At 35.4% G+C, this 24,478-nt stretch overlaps 2 protein-coding genes across 6 annotated transcripts in view; one reads left to right on the top strand and one right to left on the bottom strand.

Moving 5' to 3' along the window:
• Window positions 1–20,402, top strand: part of CEP290 (centrosomal protein 290) — an 86,173-nt gene extending 65,771 nt beyond the window's left edge. For both annotated transcript variants that reach the window (XM_072724548.1, XM_072724547.1), the window contains exons 44-54: window positions 1,315–1,438; window positions 5,839–5,973; window positions 7,135–7,221; window positions 8,643–8,807; window positions 9,221–9,343; window positions 10,330–10,502; window positions 13,773–13,914; window positions 14,391–14,464; window positions 15,047–15,141; window positions 18,573–18,652; window positions 19,636–20,402. In XM_072724548.1, the coding sequence (XP_072580649.1) occupies window positions 1,315–1,438; window positions 5,839–5,973; window positions 7,135–7,221; window positions 8,643–8,807; window positions 9,221–9,343; window positions 10,330–10,502; window positions 13,773–13,914; window positions 14,391–14,464; window positions 15,047–15,141; window positions 18,573–18,652; window positions 19,636–19,866 (1,429 nt within the window). In that variant the 3' untranslated portion in view covers window positions 19,867–20,402. The remainder of the gene's footprint in view (window positions 1–1,314; window positions 1,439–5,838; window positions 5,974–7,134; window positions 7,222–8,642; window positions 8,808–9,220; window positions 9,344–10,329; window positions 10,503–13,772; window positions 13,915–14,390; window positions 14,465–15,046; window positions 15,142–18,572; window positions 18,653–19,635) is intronic.
• The window catches only part of RLIG1 (RNA 5'-phosphate and 3'-OH ligase 1), a 97,027-nt gene that overhangs the window by 65,013 nt on the left and 7,536 nt on the right, over window positions 1–24,478 (bottom strand). For 2 of the 4 annotated variants that reach the window (XR_011994899.1, XR_011994898.1), the window contains exons 5-7: window positions 23,130–23,327; window positions 21,926–22,095; window positions 20,643–20,731 (exon numbers count right to left, since the gene is read on the bottom strand). Coding sequence is in view for 2 of the 4 variants with exons in the window: in XM_072724550.1 (XP_072580651.1) it covers window positions 17,401–17,575; window positions 20,643–20,731; window positions 21,926–22,095; window positions 23,130–23,327 (632 nt within the window). In the remaining 2 variants the exon portion in view is untranslated. Of the gene's footprint in view, window positions 1–14,281; window positions 17,576–18,851; window positions 20,732–21,925; window positions 22,096–23,129; window positions 23,328–24,478 lie in introns of those variants that run through there. The other 2 variants (XM_072724550.1, XM_025992199.2) reach the window with 2 other exon arrangements.

The following is a 24,478-nucleotide window of genomic DNA, read 5'->3' as shown; positions in this document are numbered from 1 at the left end:
TGCTGTTCTTAAGTTTATCATACTTTTTTCCTTTCTGTTAATATTCAAAAATTACCATTAGTAATTAATGGTGCTTAGTGCTTCCTTTGTAATGCTTGCAGTTGGGTCAACTTTTTTTTAAGGGTTTATTTATTTATTCATGAGAGACATAGAGAGAGAGAGATGCAGAGACACAGGCAGAGGGAGGAGCAGGCTCCATGCAGGGAGCCCGATGGCGGGACTCAATCCCAGGTCTCCAGGATCACGCCCTGGGCTGAAGTCGGCGCTAAACTGCTGAGCTACCTGGGCTGCCCGATTGGGTCAGTCTTAATGTAATATGAACTCTTAAAGGAACACCTGTGAGCTTCTAACTTCCATTCCTCCCCTTTTTGTCTAAATCATTGTTTCTTAAATCCCTCAGAATTTTTTCTTGAGAAGAAAAAAGCGATCGAAGAATTCTTTCAACACCTGTTTCTTTCCCTTCCTTTTCTTGATCTAAACATATGTTCAGAACAACGGTAAACCCTTTTATTCTCCTTTGCAGTTTTCACAAGGATCAAAATATTTTAGTTTTGAAACCTAATACTGTTAGAGGTTTAATTTTTCCCCCTAATAATGTGAATCTGTGTGGGCCAAAGTAATTGGAGATTTGTTAGAAAAGATGAAACTTATCTTCTCAGTTCAAATTGAATTTCTAAGTTTCATGTATCAGAACTAGGTATTAAAGGGAGGAGGGACATTCCAAAAGAGCAGAACCCTATTAGATGCATAGTGGCAGGGGTGAAGCTTTAATGTGTAGGTAAAAGTAGACCTTTTGCCTTAGTAAAAGTAGACCCCTGGTCAATTAGATTGAATAGGTGTAGTGGGGCCAGATTATGGAGGGTCTTGTAGGCCACACATGTGACAGGTGGAGGAACAGATTGTTATCTGGCACCAGTAAGAGCCTTTTTTAAATCCTTGAGTTTCTCAAGAAGCACACAGATGTTATGGGGTTATTATATAATGTTTTAAAAGTAGTGGCTATTTTGATTTGTCTTACACAATGCCATATAAATAGATGCATGTTCCTTAAAGATGTTAATATATTTCTGTAAATCAAAATACACTTGTTAACTCCTAATTCAGAAGAGCCATGCAGCAATCCTCTGTAGAGGATCACTTTATAATATAAGTAGTCATGTCCTAATTTTTGTGAAGTTTATAAGTTTTGTAGAATTTAAAATAAATATACAGTGCTAATAAATACATATTTTCTTTCTTTTCGGTATCTTCTTATAGTGAATCTGTGAAAAGTTGAAGTTTGAATAGTAAAGTGTCTGTGGTTGCTTCTCCTAGGAGCCGCCAAGCTCTTCCTCGAGATTCTGTCATAGAGGATTTACATCTACAAAACAGATACCTCCAAGAAAAACTTCATGTTTTAGAAAAACAGTTTTCAAAGGATGCATCTTCTAGACCTTCAGTAAGTGTACATCTTTTTGTTTCTGTTTTTAAAGTTTAAAAGTGATATCAACTTGTACCTTTATCGGACCCACAACATTAGATTCTTTTTGGAATATTAGTGCAGTAAATCCAACCTTTATTTTTACCAGGTAGTGATGTATATTAACTTTAATCCTTCTTACATAAGTAATCTTAAAGTTTTATGCAAAGCATAAGAATTTTATTACAAATGAGATTTTAAATGAAGTTACATTTCCAGTTTTGATGTGGCAAGAACATACAATTGGGTAAATTAGAAAACTATGTTATAGCATGTTTCCATTCAAACGTGTGATATATTTCTAGTTTTCCTTTATAAGAAATCATTAATATAGAGTTGTTTGCTGTATCTTATTTTAAAACAAGTAGTGTGTATATTTTTATTATTTTCTTCTTCTTTTCACGTTTCTTCTCTTTCTTCTGCTTCAAGCAGAATCTGTTATGTGACACAACTGCACTTTCTACCCTTGCTACCAGTGTTAATAAATACAGGCATAATATTTTTCACAAAAAGAACACTTTATACAGGAACAGAAAAAAACCCAAAACAGCTTTCAGAATTAAAAATGGGAAGGGAATAGATGCCAGTGACAACTTATATCATCAGGTACCTAAAAATATTCTATGGTATTACAGTAATAAAGAAAAACACACAACAGAAGATATTGTAGATCCTGCAGAGTTCAATAAATCTGAGACAAGACCCAAAAGCAAGCCAAGTCCATTTAGGTCAACTAATGGTATCTTGGCAGATGTTAAGTTCATTTTCGAAAATGAACCAGATCCTGAAATTGAGAACATTAGTCAAGACTGTTGTGAAAATAATAAACAGGAACATAAAAACAATGATGAGAATGAGGTAGGCCAGAATGATGAAGGGAAGGGATACATGGCTGAAGATGTGAGTCACAGGAACCACTTGGATCCAGAAGAATCTACCAGAGAGGACCCTGGTTATGCCACAGTTGCTGCCGCACTGGATCCGTGTGCTGAGGAAGATGCACAGGCAAATTGTGAAACCGATGTACCAGTCCAGCCAAGAAATGAAGTGTCCCAGGTGTGAGTCTATGGTAGCCCCGTGTGTGTTTGTTAGCTGAATTTTCTGATACCACGTAGTGTGCATAGATGGTACAAATGGAAATAAATTGTGTAGGATTTGTTAAAAAAAAATTTAACTATTCACGATATTCATCTTAAGCTCTAATATTTGACTAGTTCCTCCAAAAATTAATGGTATACATTTCCCAATTCATTATAGTACTCACTGTTGTACCACTACTACTCGTGTAAAAAGAATTAGCTAACAGGGTGATGAAAATCAGGCTCTTTAGAGGTGTTCATTTTGCCTTAGAGATTTCTAATTCAGGATGCTCTGAAATCTCATCACAAGCTTTTACTACAGTAAATACTATCAGTAAAAATGTGTAACCATACTGTGGGACGTTCTTTGGTCATCTCTTTGCCACACATGACAAATACTTTACAATGAAAAGTTGTGTCTATGTTGTGCTGAGGTATAATTTTCATAGCATTTTGCAGAGTATTATTTCTATTTTACACGGAAGCTTGGAGCATGAGTAACATCTCTAGCGATGCAGAAGCAGATATAAAGACCAGTCTAAGTCTGTAGTTTATGATCTCACAACTTTTGGGTCAGTTTACAATGTACAGACTAAGACATGTTTGCCCCCAGGTAAAATCAAATAGCATTTATCTTTTTTTCTTTATCCTTTCCACTTAGATATTCCAGTCACCCAAGTCCTAAAAACAATCAATAGAAACAAACATTTAAATGTGAAGAGAAAATAGATGAAAGTGTCTTAATTCTTACTTCATTTCTTTATCAAGGTTCATAATGTGTTTTTTTTACTTGAGACTTCCCCTGTGTTTCCTTAACTCCCATCCACTAGGAATTTGGTTTCTAGCAGTGTATCCCCCCTTTTTTTATTATTTACTCATTTATATTAGAGAGCACACAGTAGAGAGGGGCAGAGGGGAGAGGGAGAGAGAATCTTAAGCAGACTCTGTACTTGAGCACAGTGACACAGGGCTCAATCTTACAACCCTGAGATCACAACCTGAGCTGAAACCCAAAAGTCAGACACTTCGCCAGCTGTACCACCCAGGCACCCCTAGTAGTATATCCCTTTTAGCAGGATTCCTCTTCTGTAAAGGAATTGGAAATCTCATAAAATTCATTATAAATTTTATTTATATTATTTTTACAGACTAGAGAGTTTCATTAGAATTTATTTTCCAGAAATCTGCACAATTTCAACTAATACTTTTAATTTTGTTTTTTGAGAATTGAGGGTAAAAGTGATCCCTAAGTATTTACATTATTGCCTCCATGTTTTAGTGAGGAGAGAACTGTGTTAAAAAGAAAAAAAAAACCAAAAAACTTTATATGAAATCATAAGATAGAAGTACTCTCTTCTGTGAGTGATATCTAATGTATTTTATGTCTTTCAACCAGTGGTACCCATAGGTGTTTATCATTTGATAAATAGCTACCATGGACAGATGAGATGAAGTGAGGGTGACAAGAGCTCAGAGACAGGGCATTACAGATTTCTGTGCCTGAAGAGGCCTTAAAAATTACCCCATCTCATGCCTTCATTTGTAAGATGGAAAAACCGAGGATTTTGCAGGTGGCAGGATTTGCCTACTGTTGATCAGAATGTATACTTGGGTTATTTGACAGAGAATAAGCACAGACATATTTCTGTGGTACAGACATCAACAAAGACGTCTGTGTTCTTCTTCTTGCCACTCTATATGTGCATATGCACACACATTCCTTTGAACGAATAGAAGTCTGGTGGATACGAGCAGTGTCTCTGCCAGTGTTCTGTGCCCTCAGGTCAGAATCAAACCGCCTAGAATTTCTTTACTTTTCTATATCCTATTTTTTAGTGTCTTTAATTTTGTTTACACTTGTTTTTATTACCTCAGGATAAATATATCAATGTGAAGTATTTAACCTACTGCTAATTAAAACACATTATAAAGCCATGTATAATGGATATATTTGTACAGTACTGTATTTTTTTAAACTATAATGTCTGTGGAGTTACTGACTTGATAGTCCATCAAGTCACTAGAGAGAGAGAGAAGGGGGTGAAGGAGGACAAACTAAGCTATGTTGAGTATTTACACAAGATTATTTTGTATGATGCTTGTAAGTCATACAAGATAGGTGGTGTTCTTCTTCCCACTGTGTAGGATAAAGTAACCAAGCACATTATTTCTCTTTCAAATGACTCGTAGTTTAGGATGAAAAGTAAAAGCTGAACATAAGTAATAACCCAAAGTGGATTCATGCCAAGAGAAATGCAAATATAGTATAACTGGATTTCAGAGGAGGGAGTGATTGCTCTCGCCCAAGGAAGGAAGAAGAGCTTTCCCAAGAAAGAAGAAGAAATTAAGGCACTACTTTTTATAGATTTGTGTATTGTTTGCTAGGGCTGTTGTAACAAAGCACCACAGGTTTGGTGGCCTGACAGAAACTTATCTCACAGTTCTGGAAGCCAGAAATCAAAAAAACAAGGAATTGGCAGGGCTGATGCCTTCTTTAACCTGTGAGGGAAGAATCTATCCCAGGCCCTTCTCCTTGGCTTGCAGGTGGCCATTTTCTTCCTGCCCCTTCATATGATCTCCTTTCTATGCATTTGTCCGTATCCAAATTTCCCTTTTTCGTAAGAACGCCACTCAGACTGGGTTGGGGCCCACCCTACTGACTACCTTGAGTACCCCTGAAAATGTTCCATCTCCAAATAAGGTCACATTCTGAGGTACTGGGATTAGGACTGCAACATATGAATCTGAGGGTGGGGTAGGGTTTAGGGTATAATATAATCCATAACAAATAATAACCATACTTTTGGACAGGAAAACCTGGCACAAATTAGTTTATTAGCCATTATGAGAGTCTACATGGAGATAATGGAGATAATCTATGTGTGGACATTATTAATACATTTTTTAAGAGATTTTATTTATTCATAGAGACAGAGAGGCACAGACACAGGCAGAGGGAGAAGCAGGCTCCATACAGGAAGCCTGATGTGGGACTTGATCCCAGGTCTCCAGGATCACACCCCAGGCTGCAGGTGGCTCTAAACTGCTGTGCCACTGGGGCTGCCCCTTATTAAGACATTCTTGACTTTGCTTTCTCTGTTAATTAAACTGCATTGCCTTTTCTCCTGCAATTCTTATATTCTATCTATTTGGAGCTATTCTTCCTAGAGTTCTCTAACTCTCATTTTTTTTTTTTTGAGGAAAAATGTTCCCCTTTAGCTAGTGTTTTCTTATCCAATATGTTTTATGCCACTTTTATTATTAAAACTTAAAAATATTCCTAACTTTATTTTCCTGAAGACTTCCGGGATAGAGTCAGATGATCATTTTCAAAAGGAACAAGAGCTTCAGAGGGAAAACTTGAAGTTGTCATCTGAAAATATTGAACTAAAATTTCAGCTTGAACAAGCAAATAAAGATTTGCCAAGATTAAAGGTAAATTTAATGTTCTTTACTCTATTTAGGAAATCTAATGCCTGAAAACCTTTTTCTCCCTCTTCATATTTATGAAGATGTCAGAACTCGCATTCGTGAAATATTATGGCAGTGTTACACTTTCTACATTTGTTCATGTAACACTTATTTGTTGAAAGCCTACTTTGTTGTCAGGCACTCTCCTAAGTGCTGGGAAACAGCAATCAAAAAACTTCTTGCACTTGTAGAACTTACATTCTAGTAGGGAAGATTGGTAATAAATAAGTAAAAAGTCAATATATAGTATGTCAGTTGATGTTAAGTGATAAGAGAAAGCACAGTTGGTGTGAAAGGGTGTGTGTGTGTGTGTGTGTGTGTGTGTGTGTGTTGGTTGGTTGGTTTGGGAGTGTATGGAACTGCTATTTAAATTACAGTAAGAGGGGAAGGCTTTCTTAGTAAAGTGATATTTTAGCAGAGAGCTAGGGGATTGTAAGGAAGTGGGTCATACAGGTACTGGAAAGAGTTCCAGACAACAGAAATAGCAAGTTCAAAGCCCTGAGGCAAGAGGATGGTTGGTGTATTTCATTGACAATCATCACTCTTTAAAATATTAGGACATTTCTAAAAAATTAATTCTCTACATTTAAAAAAAATCAGGGTAATTATCTCTTTTAGGAATTTTACTTTGATTATTATAAGTTTATCTTTAGTTTTCCAAATCTCATCCTATTTATGGGAACTTTTTTTCTTTTGGCTGGCTAATTGTTCCCATTCTGTTTTCTAACCTAGAATATTAGCAGTCTGTTAATTTCACTGGTAATGATATAATTATATCCTACTTCTAGGAACAGAACCAGTACTATTATTTCAGCTGTTTCTCTGTGCCATCTGGGTAAAGGTCTACATATGTAATTTATGGGGCGATTAAAATCAAAGTTCTAAACTCTGTACTAAGGTAGTAATGTGGAAAATATTTCTTGAAATTCATATATAAAATATCCTTGTATTAATGAACTTTAATTCAACATATGTCTTAGTTCAAAATCCTTATTGCTGTAGAGACCGTCTTGTTCAGTTTGCCTATACAGCTAAAGAGACTGATAGTTCAAATGAATGATTTGCCTTTCCTTTTCAGCAGCTATGACTATGTTAAACTGCTCTGTGCTTGCTCTAACTTTTCAGAGTCAAGTAAGAGATTTGAAGGAGATGTGTGATTTTCTTAAGAAAGAAAAAGCAGAAGTTGAACGGAAACTTGGTCGTGTTAGAGGGGTGAGTGTATGAGAATATGCCATATATTTGTTTTGGTATCAGAAGTGATAAGTTGGTAATGAAAAAAGCAAGTTTGGATATGTCGTAACAGTAGCAATATGCCTTTACTATTGCCAGTAGTCTTGGTTTTTATTCTGCTGTGTCTACAATGTAAAACATCATAAAGCTTTTTTCATTTCAAGTCAATGAATTTTATCATGTCACACCTTGCATGCATTTTAGTTCAATTGGGACTCCACATCTTTTTTCATTGCATCTCCCTTCACACTTTGAAAACATTTAACTTCTAGGAACCCTCCTTCTGTTCATTAAGGTAACTACTAACTGCTTTTAGTCCAATTCTAACATTTTTAGTCCAATTCTAACTATTCTTTATGATTTCCATGGCAGCTTCTTAGTATAATGTTCTGTAATATGTTTACCAATTTTTTTATTATTGCATATTTCTTCTCGTTATTTTGTATTCACTTTTTACAATGAATAAATGCTGCTTATGAGGCCCCTGCCAAAGATTTAAGCCCCTGTTGATTTCATGTTAGCAAGTGGCACAAATGGAAGTGATTATTATAAAAACTTATACAAGTAATAATATTAAATATATGACAGATTTGGTGAAAATATTGAGTTATTACTAGAAAAGTATTCAGAACAAACATCTGACAGCAACATTAATTTCATAAATAAAAATCTGTTAATTTGGCCTTTTCTAAGTTGTGAAAATATATATTACAATTATGTAAAATTATGTATTAAAATTATGTAGGGTTATTCATTGCATAGTGTGAATACTGACTAAAATGCAAATATGTAAGCAGATTCTTTTGCTCAACTGTTAAAAACCTTATTTTAAAGCATAAGAGACAGTTATTAGTGACCCATCTCTATTAACAACTCTACACTAGGTTTTCTTTAAATTTTATATGTCTCTTATAGTTGTATTAGAAACTGAATTCTAATCAATGGCTGATCTTAGAGAAAATCACCTCTATTCTGCAATTCAAATTTGGTTACTTATGAGCTTTTTAATGACACAACTTTTCTTTTGTGGGTTTTTTTGTTTTTGTTTTTGTTTTTTTTTTTTTTGTTTTTTTTCATATAAAGAAAATTCAGGTATACAGGAAAGAACATTAGCTAAATAGAAAATTTAGGTTCTCAAACTTATTAATTTGGAACAGACATCAAGGCTAGAGTATTTGAGATGTTACTTATTGGCTGCATGACTAGGAATACCAAATTCTCTGAGTCCTGAGGATCATAATTCCTATCGCAAAGGATTATTTTAACAATGAATTGAATACAGGTTTTGGCTTTAAAAGTTAGGAATCAACAAGTATAATAATGAGCCTGTTATGTTGTTGGTGTTTTATTTTCTACTGTCTCAGATATTTGATCAGATAAAAAGTTAACATATTCTTTTGTAGTCTGGTAGAAGTGGAAAGACAATCCCAGAACTAGAAAAAACCATTGGTTTAATGAAAAAAGTTGTTGAAAAAGTCCAAAGGGAAAATGAACAGTTGAAAAAAGCATCAGGAATACTGACCAGTGAAAAAATGGCTAATATTGAGCTGGAAAATGAAAAGTTGAAGGTAATTTTTTAATGTGATCATTCACATGGAATGTCTTTACTATTATAATTTATATTTTTTAAGGAAGGTTTTAAATATACTCCTGTTATATGAAATGGTTTTAATGGTTCTCACTCTGGCTGCATAAATACCTACCTGTGTCTGTTCTCAAATATGTGGATGCCTATGCCCCCAGTCCTGATATTGCTCCTTTGGGGTGGGTCCTACTATAGATACTGTGATTTTAAGTGTCAACTCATTCTGGGTAACCAAGGTTGGAAACCTCTGCTCTAGATGACCAATATGAAAGGGAAGGCTTTAATTCTATCAAAAAATGGTCTCTAAAACTGCTTTGAATTAAGTTTTAATGAGTTTATAGGATCTTTTATTTCCTTGTTTTCATAATGTATAGTTTGTTTGTTTGTTTGAAATAGGTTGAATTAGAAAAACTTAAAGCTCACCTTGGACGTCAGTTAAGCATACACTATGAATCCAAGACCAAAGGGACAGAGAAGATTGTTGCTGAAAATGAAAGGCTTCGTAAAGAACTTAAAAAAGTATGACATTCGTTACTGATTAATAATTACTTTTTATGTTAATTAACTAATACATCTAGGAAAAGCTGAATGAAAAAGTTAATGAGCATGTCTATTCAGAGTAGATATGAAAAGATTTAGGAATTGTATTTTTATGGCTGCCATCCTTTCACCATGAGGTACACTGAAAATAATAAATTAAGAGGCAGTGTAATGTAGAAGCTACCTGTCTGGGGTTCAAATCCTAGCTCTACTAATTACTAGCTGTGGAAACAAAGGCAAGCTACCGACCCCTCACTATCCCTCAATTTCCTCATCTATAAGATTGGGAATGATAAATATACCTGTTTCACAGAGTTCCTGCAGGATTTAAATGAGTTAAGATTAGTGCACATGGCTCAGAACAATGACTGATGTAAGGAATATATGAAACTGTGTTGTTAAATAGTAAGATTCCTTTCTATTTAAGTTGCAAAATATATTCCTTGCCCCAAATAGGTGGTGCTATTTATATGGATGATCCAGTGAATAAATTGAAATTGAGATTTTTAGGCTAGTTACAGCAGTATCTGAATATACTGTGAGGCCAGAGTGTAGTGTGCTTTAAATGAAAGTTTAATAGTGGAAATTATCTACGGTACTTACACATAGTTTATGCTCACAGCTAGGTCTCTCAAGTATTGGTCAAAGCAAAACATCTTCTGAGTCTATTGAGACAAACTATCCCATTATCTATAAATACTACAAAGATGACAAATGTAAAGTAACCACTAGAGTAAAATATTTGCAAATATATTTTTCTAACCTCGTTTATATGATCTGTTCTAATTATGATCATACTGCTATTTTAGAGTAAAGGAAACATTGGATTTTTATTGGAATTTTAATCAGCATTTAGAGTGCCAGGTTACTTTTGTTTTCTGATTTATAGTGGTAATTTTCAATGTATTACATCTTTGAGAACACTATTGTTTTGTTACCTTGTACTAATTAGTCTTTAATGATAGGAGACTGAAGCTGCAGAAAAATTGCGGATAGCTAAGAATAATTTAGAGATATTAAATGAGAAGATGACAGTTCAACTAGAAGAGACTGGTAAGAGATTACAGTTGGCAGAAAGTAGAGGCCCACAGCTAGAAGGTGCTGACAGCAAGAGCTGGAAATCAATTGTTATGACAAGGTAGGAACAAATAGTTTAAAACTTGCACAAAGTTTAACCAGTTCTAATGCTGCCATTAATGTTTAAAAAAGAGTATGACACTACTCTGATTAACTTAGTTCTTTCCTTCATGAACTGTTTGGTGGTTTGCTTTAACACGATACTGTTTTTGTTTTTGTTTTTGTTTTTGTTTTTTAACACGATACTTAGGGGCAATGCTAGAACAGGTAAAAGGTGTTTTTTCTTCCTTCAGATATTTAATTTGGGTGGCAGTGCACGTGACAAAGCAGAGCTGGGGCTGGGCCGAGGATGTTGGAGCTGGGTGGGCATCAGGAAACAGCTATCATCTGCGAGCCTCGAACAGTGGTGCCCAGCTTCAGCCAGCTGCTGCTTTTCTCCAGCCACAACTCAGCCTCCGTGTTACATTCATTCTCTACCTCAAGTATAAGCCAGGAACAATTGAGCTGTCTTGTTGCAACCTACAGCATACTGGAACTGGGCTACACTGCAATTTTGGAGGTTTTTTTTTTTTTTTTTTTTTTTTTAAGATTATTTTAGAAAGAGAGAGAGTAAATGTGTGTGAGCAGGAGGAGGGGCAGAGAAAGAGAGAACCCCAAGCAGACTCCCCACTGAGCGCAAGGCCCCATGCCGGGCCTGATCTCAACCCTGAGATCAAGCCAAAATCAAGAGTTGGTCGCCCAACTAACCAAGCCACCCAGGTGCCCCTAGTCTTGGAGTTATATCTTGGGCAACTTGTTCTTCAAACAGCCTTGACAGATGAATTCAGCAGTAGCTTCAGTTCACTGCCCTTTGCTTTCTGACCCTAGACATTCTTCCATCCTGTGAACATTTTCTACAGGTGTGATTCCTACCGGTCACATAAACTTTGTCACTGTCAAAGTGTTAGGAACTCACTAGTAAACATCACCACTGTCATCATGGGCGGCTCATCATGACTCTAATGAGTCAGTAGGCAGCTTTGGTGTCATTCTCATTTCCTGTCTTAAACAGCTGCTTTAAGGCATATAGAAGCCAGAAACTAATATGATGCTACCCATGTCTTCCTCTTAGAGTCATGCTGTATGAAGTGTGTGCTTTACATTTGCTGGCCCCAATGCTAAAGGCAAACTCCTATTTATCTTACCATATTCATAGAGTTCTTTATGTCCATACATTTCCAGTCTCTCATTTGATGTCTACCTGTTATTTAGAGTGGGCTTGAGGAGGGGTGGATCAAGTCACCATCCCTAGCATTATGAGGCTACAGCCAAGTCCTACGTGGGTCTGCTGCACTGTACTTGGCCCTGTCCACAGGTCTGAGGAGGAAGGTTATGCAGGCAGATTAGAATACAGCCCAGGTGGCCACAGTCCTAGAGAACGGTCCTTGGTTCCTGTCCTAACACCATACTGACAATACTCAGAGCCCCTCCTCCCCTATCTTGCTGTCTCTTAACTCTGCAAGACAGCTAGTGGGAAGGACTAAATGAAATAACATGTGATTGAGGGAAAAGGAATCTGTCTTGTCTGCTTGGACCCTCGCAGAAGCTCTCAACCAGCAAGGTTATCAGCTGACTGCTGGTTTGGTCCTTTACCTCCTTCTACAATCACATGTAGACTCAGAATTTTGAGTTAGTTTGAGATTTACTGAGCAGATACTTTACTGTAGTTCATGCTGCATGCCAGACTCTCTGCTTCACGTTAGATGTTCCTCTAAAGGGCCTATTTGCCTGGTTTCTGTAGAGCTGGGTGGTTTCCATGGCTTTAGAAATACTGAAGTCTCACTGTGACCTTAAGTAAATAACATCTCTTCTGTGAGCTCAAGTGTTGTTTTGTTTTTTAATCTAGAGATGATCATCCCTGTACTTCCTTTTCTAAAAAGGTCTCTGAGATGCTGCAGAAAAATTATTAACATGAAAAGGGTTCATAAAGTTTATACACATTTGAGAGGGGTAATATTTAATCATAATTGAAGATGACTGTGCCTTTTACATCATTTGTGTGTTCTAAATCTGAGAACTGAAAGGTAACCAAGCATAGGGTGGGCCTTCAGTAAACTCTTCTGAAAAAGTTACAAAGTTCTTGTAGAATCCACTTGAGCTAGAGAAGGCTAATTCTAATTCTGATCCTTGGCCTCAAGCCTCCCTAAATCTAAAAACTTTAAAAACCAACAAAAACCTTGCTAGGATCTGCAGCTGGCATTATATACCCACTTAGTAAAGTGGTGGAGAGATTTCTTTGGGACCCATGACACCTAGGTCCTCCTCAGGCTGAAATCTTCTTATTTACTCAACAAACTAATGGCATCTGTTCTTATCAGGCCTAATCCTGACGGCTGAGACAAACTGGGTGGTATTGGAACTATTTTAAATAGCTGATCAGAGAAGGCCTCTCTGATCGGGTGGGGCATCTGAATGGAGAACTGAAGTCAAGGAGTAAGCTTCTGATACTTCTTCACTCCTCTGGTGGACAGTCTGTCAGATTAAGAACATTCCTTTCCAATCATAGTTTCTAAGGTGTATCAACAACTATTTGAATGTATTGAAATAATAATTTCCCTTCCTTATACTGTCCTCACCTGATTTTCTTGCCCAGCATTCTTTCCTTTTTTCTCTGGTAAAGTTTGAATATTATGAGCATTGTCTCCCTTTAAGGTGGTATGGTATGCTATAAAATCATTTTTGCTTAATGTTTTAAAATTTTCTTTTGGAGTTGGTTTTTTTAATTATTGGTCATTTCTTTAAAGGTTACAAATCTATTCAGATTTTAATGTCATATGCCATTTTCTCACCCCTGTTTGTACGTTTTTTCCTTTCCCAGTAGTGTCCTTTTGGCTTTGTTCTACCTGGATACCTCATTTTTTCTCTGTATGCTTCTGTGTGTGTATACAGGAGGTATATATGAAATGCTTTAACTTGTAATCTTTAAATATATTTCTAAGATTACCCAATAATACAGAATTTGATATTCCCATGGATGAATTGCACTATATTTTTTGTTTTGTAACTGAAAATATATTAATTTTAATCTTCTTTTGACAGTGGTCAAATTCAGGCTCCATCTTTGTTGATAACCTTGGGAAACACTTAAATCCTCTATTTCAATTGGCCTGTCAGTTAGGAATACTTAGCCCTTGTTGTCACCCATTACTAAATAAATATGTAAAATTTGACTAGATTTGACAAGAAGAAAGAATAAGACAGTCTGTTATTTTTAGTGCAATAATTTGAATTGGCTTTTAAGTCAATGAGAAATTATTTTGTTTCTATGCCATTTTTTTACCTTTATTTTTAGAATGTACGAAACTAAGTTGAAAGAATTGGAAACTGATATTGCCAAAAAAACCCAAAGCCTTACTGATCTTAAACAGCTTGTACGACAAGCAACAGAGAGGGAACAAAAAGCTAAGAAATACACGGAAGACCTTGAGCAACAGGCAAGTAATTTTTCTTTCCCAGAGAAAATAATGTGTTACAGCTCAAGCCACTCCTTGGCATTGTTTTTGTAGATAAAAATGAACAATTGATAATACCTCCCCTGGGAGGCCCATCAAGGGGACAGCACCACCATTCAACCTTTTGTTTAAGCCAAACCCCTTAGATTAGCAATTCTTTTCTTTCCTACCCTGTATCTTTCTCACTAAGTCATATCCAAGGACCATAGGAACATGCCAGAAGGGATTTTTGTCTATTTTTTCATCACTCCATTCCCTGTGCCTAGGACAATGCCTGGCATGCAGTACTCAGTAATTACTGTGAATGAATAGTGAATAGAACACAACAGATACGCATTCATATCTTGTGTGCTTTTGAAAACCCAACCTTTATTACCCTTTACAGAAAATGTGTATCTTTATAAAACCTTGTATTTCCATGTCAGACTTTGTCTCTTAATTTTTCATTATGCCCAAAGATTGAGATTCTCAAACATGTTCCTGAAGGTGCTGAGACAGAGCAAAGCCTTCAACAAGAGCTTCAAGTTCTAAGGTACATTATCTGTTTGTAAGACTACCCTTTTTTTAAAAAAATAGACTTTAAATTATGACCAGGTTTGTTACATACAGAGATTAGGATTTTTCAACCTTGCTGCCTAACAAGTTTATCAGTCTTATTTCATCCTTCTGATGCCAGTTACTCTTACATAATAGATACTGAAAAAAGGGTAAACCAGATCCTAATATAAGTGCCAAGCTTCCAATTTAAACTTTCTTAATAGTACAAAATGTGTTAGATCTTAGTTTTCCAGAGGCAAATATTAATGAGAGAGAAAAAAAATTATTCACTTACAGGGTTCTGTGTGGAATACTCTCAAGAGATTTCTCCAAAAAGAAAACTTAAAAATGACATCAGGTCAGACTTTTAAGAATCATGAAGAATTTTCATTCAGTGATCTCAGTTTGAGAAGGTAGTGTTGCAAGTCAGAGTAAATGAAGAACTCTTTACCTTTATGAATTATTAGCAAGTTCTCAGCAATTTACATCATACAGTTCAAAAGAAATACCCATATATTTCATAAATCAATGACTGGTTTTTGTGGTTTTGGTTGAACTCATAATCATTGTGTTCTAGATTAGCTAAAAGTCAGCTGGAAAAAGAAAAGGCGGAATTAATCCATCAGTTAGAAGTTAACAAAGACCAAAGCGGAGCTGAAAACTCTGTATCTGGTAAAGTACTTTATAACATACTTATAGCATGTTAGCTAACCCAAGTTTTTGGATTAGGGCTTGCCTTTTTTTATTTATTCAGATTTCTGATGACTGTCTTCCTATGAAATCAAATCCGATAGGTTTTCAGAGTTCTTTCCTTCACGTAAGAATAATGTTACCATTGAGTCCTCTGAGTTCTTTATAGTATCAGCAGATACTTCATGTTTTTCTCTTTATGTTCCAAGTGTTACATTTAATCATGATAAAGTGCTAAGCACTGAATATGAAGTCTGTGGCTTCCAGTTTCTAAGTATATATAGGCCCTTTTAAGCCCTCTGAACATTATCTTCTAAATGTTATTGTCCTCTTATTTTTAAGATTTTGTTTATTTATTTGAAAGAGAGACTAGGAGCTGGGGGGGAAAGGCAGAGAGAAAGTAAGGAGCAGACTCCCCGCTGAGCACGGAGCCCCATGCAATGCAGGGCTCAGTTCCAGGACCCTGAGATCATGACCTGAGCTGAAGTCAGATGCTTAACCTACTAAACCACGGAGGCACCCCATCCTCTCATTATTAACTTAAAAACTACATATAGTAAACACTGTCTGCATTCTCTTCCCTTTTACAAATTAAAACATTAAAGTCTAGGCTTCTACATGCTTCCAATTCACAAGTCATTAATCATTGCATTGCTATGTGCGTATGCATCCATGTGTATATGTCGTGTATACATGTATATGCAATTAACAGTTGATCCTCAATACTTTCAGATTCTGTATTTGTGAATTCAGCTACTCACTAAAATTTACTTCTAACCCCCAAACTAGTATTCCTAGTGCTTTCGCAGATACAGTAGTGAAATTTTAAGTTCTGACCCACCTTTTTCCAGATGAGATCCAGTAAGATGAGACTCTACCTTATTTCAGCTCTCATACAAATGACTAGAGGATGGAGACAGTACAGGGCAGGGCATCAAAGGGCAAGAAGCTCTGGTTCTGGGGCCAGTTGGTCTGGGTTTAAATCCCAACTCTGACACTTACAAGGGGTGCAGCCTCAGGAGAGTCACTTGACTCTTCTGAACTTTGTTTTCTTTTTTGTAAAACAAAGAAAATAGAATCTACCCAGGATGAGTTGTTTCCAGGATTATAATTATACTTTATGTAAGATATGAGTATGTATATGTGTTCACTTTTTCCCTAAGAGTAATGAATGGTTCAATATTCACAAACCCGTTGTTGACTTTTGAGAACATCAATGTTAACAAGAACCATTTATTATGTATATTTAATAGTGTGATGGGGAAATGGCAAATTCTATTCCAAAGGATTATATAAATTTATACCCGAACAGTCTATTTCATACACCTTTTTCGGTATCCTACCACATATTCTTGTTACTACTTTGTTTTAAGGCTATCATGTACGAGTTTACCAGACACTATGCTAAGTGCTTTTACAAGCATTTTATAAGTTTTTTCTCCCCCCACCCTAGCATTTTATAATTTAACTCTTAAGATGCTGTTTGGTGGGTACCGTTGTCTCCATTTTACCTAGGATTGTCACCTTAAAGTTAAGCAACAAGGTCACAACAGCTAGACATTGACAGGCAGGATGAAACCTAAATCTATGGAACTCCAAAGCCCCTCACCATTCCCTGTTTTTGACCATGCAAACTGCCTTATCTACCTCTTGGTAACTAAAACAGTCATGTAAATCTCTCTCAACAGTATCTTTTAGTAGCCAGCTTAGGGTACCAGACTAGCACACCCCCAAAGACCTGCTGATGCTATGACGTTTGGCAGGTCTCTCTAAACCTAAGTTTCCTGAAAAAAAAAAAAACAAAAAAAAAAAACAAAAAAAAAAACCTAAGTTTCCTGAGAGGGAATTTCAGAACCTTATATTCCTCATCTATTTACAGGACACAAGGATACCTAACATATTTCAAAGATTGCTAAGGTTCAAAATCAAACCGAAATGGTCTTGGCAATTCTAAAGCACTATTTAAATACAAAGTATCAACAAGACTATACAGTAGAATATTGAAAAAGCTGTTTGAAATAGTCAAAGGTTGCTCAGGTATAAATTGGAATAATCCTTTGGTATGGAATTTGCCATTTCAATCATGCAATCCAATACCATTAAGCAAACTCCAGAAAGTGCTGTACATAATAATTACTTTTACTGCACTACTTTTACTTTTACGTTAGTAAGCTGTGTAACGTATAGTACCCCTTTAAGACAATCAACTCAATACAGCATTCCAGGGATTAAGAACCGACTTTATAAAAAATAGTACTTTCGGGATCCCTGGGTGGTGCAGCGGTTTGGCACCTGCCTTTGGCCCAGGGCGTGATCCTGGAGACCCGGGATCGAATCCCACGTGGGGCTCCCAGTGCATGGAGCCTGCTTCTCCCTCTGCCTGTGTCTCTGCCTCTCTCTCTCTCTCTCTCTGTGACTATCATAAATAAATAAAAAATTTAAAAAAATAAAAAAAAATAACTGAAGTGGAAAAAATAGTACTTTCTACAAAGGTGAGAGAAGTTTTGAAAAGTATCATTTTGCTCTGCTTTCCAAAGGAAGATGAGTTCTGTTGACTATTCCCAAAGAAAAGGATGAGAAAATATTTCTTGTCTCCAGCTCATAATTAGGGGACCATTCCAAGGGAACCGTAATAGAGTACCAACCTTCCTGTCTCATTCATGAAAATGTGTCTTGCTGACCATTAATTTCTCAAAGTTTAGCATTACTTTTAAAATTTTACACTTCAGTGGCTGCAAAATGACATGACATACTAGATGTTATGTTTAATTTAAAGAAAATGTTTCTAGCAAAGATGACAATGAAATAAAACGTTCCATTTGTCCACTGATTCTCATTATAAATTTAGAGATGTTAACTCCAGGTGAGGGGAGTGGTTAAGGATCCAATAAATTAAGGCTCTTGTACTGTACTTAACATTTTCCGACCATAGCATTAGGATTTATTTCTCTTTGTTTTATCCATCCTGACTGGCATATTTTTTGTGTAGTAATTACACGGTAAATGTGGACTGACTTCATGGAATAGTCAATACTGCTGGGTACCAGGAGCATTTGGCCAGCTGTGGCTGCAGCCCCTTACCTAACAGTCTACTTATTTTGTTGTCCTTTTAGTACCTAATAATTTTTCCTGGCTCAGATCAGAATTTTTCTCTGGAAAATAATTTCTTCTAGGTTAGAAAAATTACCCTGATTCTACCCATCTAATACCCAGCAGATGGTTTTTCTCTTGGTCTGCTATGGAATTACAATACTGTAAAAGGTAGCATTACAGTATTCACAGCCTGGAAAGTTTTTCAGCCATAAAATGCCCTATTTTCTAGGCCGTGGTTTAGTTTTCTATTTATTCTCTAAAAGAAATCCTTTGTCAGAGTGGGATAAAATGGAATCTGACTTTTAAAACTTTTTTGGCAGATCCTGATCAACTAAAGGAAAAAGTAAAAGATTTAGAGACACAGCTCAAAACCTCAGAATTAGAAAAGCAGCATTTGAAGGTAATTTTATCTAACTATATTATGTTTTGTGAAAACAGCTGTTAAAAGCAACTTTTATGACTATCTTTAAGTATATATCCTAAAAATTCCTGGGGTTATGTGATACACTTATATTTGACCTTGATATTGCAGAGTTCATTATAGTTACCTGTGTTAAAAATACTAAACGAGAGCTACAAAAAAACTGAGATAAAACAAATAGGATTAAAGATAAATTTATTTTTTAATTCTCACAAGCATAGCTCATTATTTTACTCTTAAGTTTTGGGTCACATTGGGAACAGTGTCTTTTATTTCCTTTTGAAATTCTTTTCAGGAAGAGCTCCTTTTTTATTAAAGAAAAATATTTGCCATGCTTTATCCCTTAAAGAATCTATAAACAGAACAAAACAGCATAAACTAAAGAATTAACTAGTGATCACTAGCTATTCTGAAGTTCATATTGTCTCTTTACACATTCCTTAGTCAGGTAGAGGTCCCAGAGTTGCCCAAATTCTAAATATATTTGTAAGTTAAATGTTATTCATTAAAAAAAAAAAAAAAAAGGTATTTGTAAAGAAAATATAAATGAAGCCTAAACCAAAGAATCTTAACCAAAATAACTTGTGTTGTGAACAGCCAAGTCTTTCTGATTGCCCCAGTGAGAGTATCTGATATACTTTTAGAGAAAGCTTAAATGTTGCCACCACTAGTTTACACCACCCCCCACACACACACACACTAATTTAAGAAATGATGTTTTAGTCAAAAACTAGGGCATAATTTACAGAATAGATGATTTGACTTGCCAGCTAACAAGTTACTTATGCTGTACAGTGAAACCTTATTAATAGAATTCTAAGAAAATACTTCTGCCTGTATAGCATATATGTGATTATTCAGGTTACTTTGGATTTTATGTTTATATTTAAGTTTCTTTAATTTAAATCTAAAGAATATATTATATTCCTACATACCTTTCAAAAATATCATGTTTCTATTAGGAGGAAATAAAAAAGCTGAAAAAAGAACTGGAAAACTTTGATCCTTCATTTTTTGAAGAAATTGAAGATCTGAAGTATAATTATAAAGAAGAAGTGAAAAAGAATATTCTCTTAGAAGAGAAGTTAAGAAAACTTTCTGAACAATGTGGAGTTGAGTTAACTAGTCCTATTGCTGCTTCTGAACAGTTTGAAGATGAAGGAGAAAGTCCTCCTAATCTCCCCATTTATTAAGGACTACCTATAACTATAGTTTTATTGAACTGTTTATTAACTTTATAAGTTAAAACTCCATCTGGAAATCAAGCAGGTCTCTGACCTACATGATTTCTTTCTTCATACCTGTACCTTTATTAAATTGAAGTCTTAGTAAATAAAATTATATAAAATTTTAATCATACTAGAAAAGTATATTTTTTAAGACTTTTAGAGTAAGTTATGACTATCAAATGAGCTATGATGAATTTCTGTATATATTCATGTTTAAGTTTTTTAAAGAGTATAGGGTGATTTTAATTTTAACATTTAAAATTGGGGTTTTATACATACTTATTTATATGTGTTAAGAATCTAGTTTTATATATATTTACATGTATATAAACATGTTATGAGGTTATAGCCATATGTTAAGTGTTAATGATCCAGAATTTTTGGTTTAGTTGCAGTCTTTAACTATGTACCAGGCAGGGGAGCTTACCATTACATTTTTTAAGTCTTGTGGTTAAAATTCATTTGCTAGTTCTGAATAAAATTCTGAATAAAATTTGCAACTGGGAAATTCGTTTCTTCAAATGCTAGACAACATATTGCTGTCTTCGACACAGAATTCTGAGATGTTTTTATCTTCCACATATAGCAGAATATTCAAGATTCCAATATAATAAAGCTGATTTTTAACTGGATTTCTAGTTTATACATCAAGTATTATATCTTTGAGTCTACCAAATTTCTGATTATCTATTTTCGAAAAAAGATTAAACAAACATTTAGTATCAAAGGCATGGTCATACTTGTTCAGATTCATGTTGATAACAACTGGTTTTGAATTCATGTAAGTATCTGGAATTGGCCAGCATAAACCAAGATGATGGCGATGAACCTGAAAAGAGGAAAAAAGGGTATTAGCCTCAGACTTTATTATTTTCATTCACTTACAAATAATTATTCTGAATGCCTACCATCTGCCAAGCACTATTCAAGGCTCCACCTTTTCTTGCCCTTTTTTTTTTCATAGCTGTTCTTCTTCTGACATATTACATGTTTACTTGTTATTGTCTATCTTCCCCATTAGAATGTGAGCTTCATGAAGGCAGACATTGTTTTTGTTGACTCTGTATTTCCAGTACCTGGAAACATGCCAGGATCATAATTAGGGGCTCCATAATAATGTAATGAATGGAGTCTGTTGCTGAGTACGAAGCTAGCCAATTGAAAAACATGGGTGGGGAGGCATTCTAAGTATCATGTGATAGAATGGTGCTTTTTGCTTTGATTGCAATTACTTAAGTATGGTTAGAGCATATACAATAGTGTGTGTACATTTGGCCGATGGGAGTTTACAGCAGTTTCAGAAAGTGAAGCATGGGTCAGATCCTGAATGTCAGGAAGCTGTTTTATGCAACAAAGTAACATTTTCACTTACTGTGGAGAATGGACAGACAGGGATAAGACTGAAAGATAACACTTAAAGAGGGTGATAAACTAAATCAAGTATGAATCTCTCAGCTTCAATTAAAATGAAAACTGCCAAATGGTTGGGGAGAAGTACAGATTCAATAGATCAGAATCTTAAAGAATTTTATGTATAAAGTAATGGAGAGAGGGGTTAAAAACCATCTGAGTTTTTTGAATTGTTGGGAATCAGGGCTGATAGGACTAGGTCCAGTTCCAAACATTATCAATTTCGAAACCTGTGAGAAATTAAGTAGACAAGTCCAAGAGACAGAAAGGGCACAAAGTATAAAAATTCATTCTGTAAATATTAGCTATTACCTTGGCACTTTACCTCAAATTCTATAATCAAGTAACTTTGGAAAATGCTGAGTAAAACTAAGTTGGTATAGATTATCTCAGCATTCATGTGCAACATCAATTTCCAAGAAGGGAGTCTGTAATATGCAATTTTTCCAGATGTTTTCATCACTTTATTTCTGAAGCACATCTAGGAAAACCAATGCCCCAGAGAATGAAAACATCCTGGGAAACACTTCATTATCATATAAAGAATGGTGGTCCGTGAGATGAGGAAATTAAATAAAACGACATAATCCCGCCAACTATTTTCTGCCATTACCTTGATTAAACAGCCGTCATTGCAATGCCATACTATTCCTTCAATTTTACCCTCTCTGCAACCTTCAAACCAGGATAATAGATCATTGTGCTTCAAGGTGGGTAGATTTCTTATCTGAAATGCCCCATGTGGTATAAGAAGATGTAATGGATGCTTCTTGCTTCCTAACCCTGAATGGTAAAAATTTCTGTTAGCCATACAAAGGTTTCAAAAAGAATTGAGAAAATTTACTTCTTCAAATAAAAAAAAGCCTTTTAAAACATTTAGCAATAAATTTATCAAAAAGTTTAGTTGGATTGCCAGAAGAGAGAAATACAACGAGAGACCTCATTCAGAAGTGCCACCTTATCCCATTAAGTCTAAATTTTACCTTCATATAATCTATAAATATCAAGGGTCAGCAAACTATGACCCATGGGCCAAATCCAACCAGATGCTTGTTTTTGTAGTTTCAATGGCAGCTATACCCATTCTCTTAGGTACTGTTTATGGCCTATTTCAGAGGAATGGCCTACAAAACCTAAATACTTACTGGACTTGTACAGAGAAAGTCTGCCAACCCCTGCTCTGTACCATTAGCCAAGTTCAAATATCATACAGTGTTTGGCAAACAGCCACTCTGTAGCTCAGATAACACGTATAATTACTATCTTAACCTCCTTCTACCTGCCTATCAATCTGCTGCTAATCTCTATATTGGATTTTGTTATTCTAGCTTTAATGTCCTTGGGTCTGTCTTCAGCCCCCTGTCAACAATGTACTCCACAGTGCCCTCTGGACTTGAATTCAACTCATCATAGTACAGATTTTGATACTCGATATGCTATTCATGGGCAATTCTTTATTACTCTTAGTGGCTTATTAATGCTAAACTAATTACCTAGCCATGAAAAACACATGATTTTCATTCACCTCATTTCACCTAAATTTTAAAAAGCAAAAAAAGTTACACTTGAGTTTCATACATAGTTCTATGTTATTACAGGGGAGAATGGGAAGCTAAAATCAACTTTTTGGGTTAATAAAATGGTTAGAGTCATGCATAAATTTCACCATGGACATAAATAGAAATGGCTATAATTCCAGAAGGCTTATTAACTCAAATTAGTCATTTCTTTACCGAATGTGTTTTAAGTTGAAGGCACAAAGTTCTCTTTATAAATGACAGTTACTGTTAATTGAATGGGAAAAAGGCTTTACTCACCATATGGGTTTCCATTAATATTTGTTCCTATAAGCTCTAGTGTTTGTTCTAGGAGATCTGAGAGAGGCACTGCACTAATTTCCAAAAGACCAGGATCATCAGGATGATGCTTCAGTACCAGGGCAATTTCAAATTCATAATTAACTACTGAGGAATGCCAGCAATACTGTTTGTTGTTTTTTTCCACTGGTACCCAACCTATCATGTAAAGAAAAAACTGTAATCACATTGTTTTCACTGGATTGTGACTTGAAGCAATTTTTGTTATAAATTTTCCATGTTTTCTGGATGTTTATCACACACATATCATTTATTTAAATCAGTGGAAGTGTTTTAAGTTTAACTACTTTTTAAATCATAATCATTTTTTTAATCGTAAGGTTATTTTTTATTCTGTTGAGGAATTAACCTCTTCATGGTTCACTACAGAGCATTCAGCATTCCTTTACTAGAAAATTCACGTTTTCAATAAGAATTGAACACCATTCTAAAACACAGCATTAAAACTTTTTTTTTCCTTAAGTCTTCTCTCTACTGTCTCTCCAGTTTCAGGGACAATAGATCTATGCAGTAAGTGTTCTACAATTTATTGTATTACTGCAGTATTTGCTAAACGATGTATTAATTCCACGTGTACTGAATGTTATTGCTATTCCTCTAACTCCTATTCTAGAAGTCTCCCACATGTGGATGATTCTTTATCAAACAAACAAAAACCAGGACACATACACCACTGTGATCTTTGGCCTTCAATACTCACTCGGAGAACTGTAATAACTTCTTTCCTGGTCCATTAGTCTCTAGGGAAACCCACCCCACTTTTATCATGATCCTGCTTCAAAAATTTAAATTTAGTTCTGCTGCACACCTGCTTAATAATCATCTTCAGGATGAATTTCAAACTCCTTTCAGTGGAATAAACCCTTTAAGACCTAAGCCCATTCCACATCTAGAGCCTCACCTTTTATAATATCCTCCAAAGTCCTACACCCTAAACATTCCAGCCAGAGAAGTCACATAAAATTCCCATGACTCCATATCTCTCCTCTTTGTGGGAATTTGCTTAAGCTAACCTTCCCTCTTCCTTGCCAGCTAAGTTTCTGGTTCTTAAGCTTCAGTACAGATGTCCTCTCCCCTTAGAGCTTCCTCTACCAGAAGCTGACTAGAATTATTCCTCTTTTCTCTGACTATATCCTGCCTGTGTGTACTTTCCTTTTAGTTCTTAAATCATACTAATATTGGTGGATTTCCCCTAGTGTCTGAAAGATCACGGAGGTAGGGTTCTAATCTTCACTTCTTTATTATTAGAGCCTAAGAGTACTCTGTGTGTTATGGGTACTCTACATGCT

This window comes from Vulpes vulpes, chromosome 10, assembly GCF_048418805.1.
Source record: "Vulpes vulpes isolate BD-2025 chromosome 10, VulVul3, whole genome shotgun sequence".
Classification (NCBI taxonomy): Eukaryota; Metazoa; Chordata; class Mammalia; order Carnivora; family Canidae; genus Vulpes; species Vulpes vulpes.
The sequence above is the reverse complement of the archived record's forward strand: the minus strand, read 5'-3'. Positions and strand labels throughout refer to the sequence as shown.